This window comes from Nicotiana tabacum, chromosome 2, assembly GCF_000715075.1.
Source record: "Nicotiana tabacum cultivar K326 chromosome 2, ASM71507v2, whole genome shotgun sequence".
NCBI lineage: Eukaryota > Viridiplantae > Streptophyta > Magnoliopsida > Solanales > Solanaceae > Nicotiana > Nicotiana tabacum.
This window is the reverse complement of record NC_134081.1, coordinates 22,612,654-22,616,887: the sequence shown is the minus strand read 5'-3', so window position 1 is coordinate 22,616,887 and position 4,234 is coordinate 22,612,654. Positions and strand designations below refer to the sequence as shown.

The 4,234-nt window shown below is 35.1% G+C and overlaps 1 protein-coding gene across 1 annotated transcript; it reads left to right on the top strand.

Annotated features, from left to right (window-relative positions):
- Window positions 1-2,442: 2,442 nt before the first annotated feature.
- LOC142168240 (copper transporter 6-like) lies at window positions 2,443-3,237 on the top strand. The gene has a single exon (XM_075228898.1). The coding sequence runs from the start codon at window positions 2,587-2,589 to the stop codon at window positions 3,064-3,066; it is 480 nt and encodes a 159-aa protein (XP_075084999.1). The 5' UTR covers window positions 2,443-2,586; the 3' UTR covers window positions 3,067-3,237.
- Window positions 3,238-4,234: the final 997 nt, after the last annotated feature.

Sequence of the window (4,234 nt, the reverse complement as noted above, 5' to 3'; positions counted from 1 at the left end):
AAGGCAAGAATCAATAAGTAAATTTGATGTGGCCGCATGTTTTATGGAAAACGAATACCCGATTCAACTATTTACGAAAAGGCATTAATCAATCAGCATAGAAGATCAATCAATTAGTACAGAAGATCAATCAATCTACATAAAAGATCTACAGAGAATATTTATCTCAACGGATTGCAAGGAAAAGGAAATCAAATAAGCAACGAAAAGAAAGTCCATTCTATTCTTGGAAGAAATTCATCTTGATTGATTCTGAGAATCAACTCCCTTGGGTTGCCTTTCAATCATTACACTATCACGCCGTGAAGAAGGGAGACCAACTCGTTATATATTCTACAGAAGATGCCAAAGAAGGACATACTTTGATCGAACCTATTTAAATCTCTTTGTTCTACTTCAAACAAGCATTGTAGTCTGCTATAGATTTCTTGTGTAACTAGGAAGAGAAGAAAGAGAGAAAAGAATACCGGTGAGGCATTGTATCGAGCATAGAAAGAAGAACAAAGTGACAAAGTTGTTGGTGTATAACAACATCAACGCATTTGTATTAAGCCACTTCATACTTAAAAGAAAACACTCTTGCAACCCAAGGGAACTGGGCATAGGATTCATTCTGAATCTGAACCAATATAAAAACATTCTGTGTCATGCAATTTATTTTGCCTATATTCAGTTTTCAAAAACCTAGTCGACTAGAACGCAAGTTAGTCGACTACCTCAAAAAGAAAAGAAAAATTACAATTCACCTCCCCTCTTGTACTTTCAGATAGCAGACAACTTGGTTCCGGGAGCAAGGCTTCCGAATGCAATAATTAGAATATTGATAGAAAAAAATAAAGTACTATTTTGCTTGGAATAATGTGCAGCATAAGTTTATCAGAAATTTCGTGTCTTACAATGGCGGTTGAAGTCACTATTTATAGCTATACTTAGGGAACAAGGTCCTAGGATCAAGCCCCCTCTTAAATAACAATAATGGGGTCCATTGTTGAATATATAACGGCAGGCTATGAATACCAAAATTCTCTGTAACAGATTGTGTATTTAATACTGAGGAATATTCTTCATTGAATGTCATTTGGTGGCAAATATTCATTTGCGCTCGTTAACAATGTTCCCTTCGGGTCTGCTCGGTACCAACCAAAGTTGTTGTCCTCGGTCTTGGTTTCACTCGCTTCGTCTTCCGTCTGTCTCTGATTCCACGTATCATTCTATCATTCGAGTATGTAATGTGAATCAATTTTATCCTATACAAGTAATTACTTGAACCATAATAAATATGTGGTCAAAATTGTAGATATACTCATTGTACATAGTACGTACAATTGTTGTCATTGTAGGTGTGTTTGGTATGAAGGAAAATATTTTTCATGGAAGATGTTTTCCTAGAAAATGTTTTCATGAAAAATGAGTAATTTTATTATTTATTTTCCCTTGTTTGGTGGGGTGTGAGGGTGGGTTGGTGGGGAAGGTTGAAAAAGAGTTTTGAAAAATGTTTTCCCTTCTCTCGAGAAAAATGAGTTCACGAAAAAAATATTTTCCAAAATATTTAAACCAATCAAACATGGAAAAATTGAAAAATATTTTTCGGAAAATATTTTTTCAGATACCAAACACACATGTATGTGACTAGGCGATAAAATAGAGACAGAGTTATGCCCAGGAAAACAAAAATTCTTGAAATTAAATAAAAACGATATTAGAAGTCGGTTTTATATCGTCAATCAAATGAAAGTGCATCTCCATGTGCCAGTGGTGCTACAATGCTTTTACGGCGATAAGAAACAAAGAAATTAAATCATAAACGTTCTATGGTTACAACAGTTCCAATTTTTTCTAAGGTCATCTTTTCTCTTATTTTTTGATTCCCGTAAGTTTTCTGCATTATTTATGGCTTATCACACCCCAAAAAAAGAATTTAAGAAAAAGAAGAAAGTAAAAACATTGTTGGTCCTTTTATCCTTACTGCACAATACACTCTTAACTCTTTTGAACGATGGTGCGAACTTTTACACTATATATCAAGTCACTTAAGAAAATAGAGATGATTGATCATACTTAGTAAAACTATAAGATTTCAAAAACATGTAAAAAAAAATAACTTGTTGCAATAGCAACAGATTAAATTAAATTGGAAGTATAAAGAATTTTAGTACTCTTCTCATAGTCAATGTCTAATGGCTATTGGCTAGTCTTCGGCAATTGGCCTCACGTCACTTCATTAGGACTATTTGATTTCGCGAGAAAAGGTTATTTACTTCAATTGGACACTGTTGTGTATCTGTAACTCATTCAAACGATGCAGATTCTTATCCAAAATTAACATTTCAACAACGAAAGCTAACGGACGCTGTTGTCTTTCTCTGCCATTTAGGCTGGCTCCAGCAAATAATATATTCTCCCTTGCCCGTTTCAAATTAACAGACAACAAACTATAGTAAATTAGTCATTTTCATCCTTGTTTTCCCCAACTCTAACAATGATTCTCGCAAATAAATAAATTTAAATACTCACAACCCCTAAAATCAAACAATTCATCTTTGTGTGATTTCTCTTCCAAGTCCCAAGTAATTGTTCTATCTCAAAATGTCTCACACACACAACCATGAAAACATGGACATCCATAATATGCCTACGTCCCATGGCAATGATACTATGATGATGAACATGGGCAACATGGTCATGCAGATGAATTTCTACTGGGGCAAAAACGCGACGATTTTATTCAAAGGTTGGCCAGACAATAACCTAGGCATGTACATATTGTCTTTGTTCTTTGTTTTCTTTATGGCCTTTGCAGTCGAGATTATGTCGATGGGCCTGAAAATCAACAAGAGTATGAATCCCATTGTTGGTGGACTGATTCTGAATTCGATTTATTATACTGTTCGAATGGTTCTTGTTTATTTTGTTATGCTCGCTGTTATGTCCTTCAACGTTGGAATTTTCATTGTCGCAATCTTAGGCCATGGTTTGGGGTATTTGTTCGTTAAATTTCGTGAACTTGCGGCGGCTGATTCTCCAGCAGAGACCACGGGTTCAAATGCTACTCATCCTAAGGTTTAATTCTATGGTGGCAATTTTAATCTTAGCTTAATATAGACTTCTGTTTCTTTTTTTTCATGCGGATAATTAACGGTAAGGATTCATCACGATTTGTTTGGACTGAGACATAATTGTTGTTGTTGGATAATTTGGTTGGCTCATATAAAAAAATTTCGTCTTTACTTGGCTTTCGGTTTGGTGTGATCTTCATTTGTTGGTCCTGCATGCAATCTTTCCATTTTCCTGCATCAAAGATTAATGTCTCCGTGCAATAACATTCTAATATAATGGAAATGAAAGTCAATACATTTATGGGAAAGCTTATTAAAGTTAGTGCTTCTTTACGAGTTGATGCGTCGATCAGCATAGGTCATGTAATGATATGTTAGAAAGTACACTTGACAGCAGAGACGGAGTTAGAACTTAAAGTTCATGGGTTCGGGATTCTAATTTTTTTTTTAAGTTACTAGGTTCTAAATTAATAATTTGTACATATTCAATGAATTTCTTCAGACAAATATAAAATTTGGACCAGAGCTAGTGAGTTCGACCGAACCCGTAATCGAAGTGCTGCTCCGCCCTTCGATTGACAGGAGATAGACAGAGAATTATAGAGAGTGATATATGGCCCTCCTTATAGCTAATATAATACCAACATTTGGGCCTTTTAGGGAGGGTTGTGGTTTTCCAATTCATTACCTAAATCATTAGATCAGATTCCATGTTAGTCCCAAGACGTTGATGTAAACATGTGAATTTTGTAGGATTAAAGTCTATATCAAATTTGAATAAATTCCTAAATTCAAGAAATATTATTTAAGTTCAAAAGATGGATTTAAATTAAAGTTCAAATTCTTTGGGCTAGTCCATTGAGTTGCTCTCCAAAAAAATAAGCCCGCTCCGTTAGCTCAAGGTACATGCCATGTGTCAAATGACATGGCGGGCGCCAAGTCAAACCAGACCAATAAAATCATGCCACTTGCGTAAGTGATGTAGCATGCCAAGTCAAATACAAAGATTAATCAAAAGTCGCCAAGTGTTCAAAATAACATGGTTCACCAATTACTTACAAGCTCATCACATAACTTTTGTGATAAGCTTGATGACAAGTTGACCAATCAAATTGGAAGAAAAAGGTTTGTATTCATCTCAAACGCTCTTCCCCTACAATAAGGGAGTCATGTGGGTC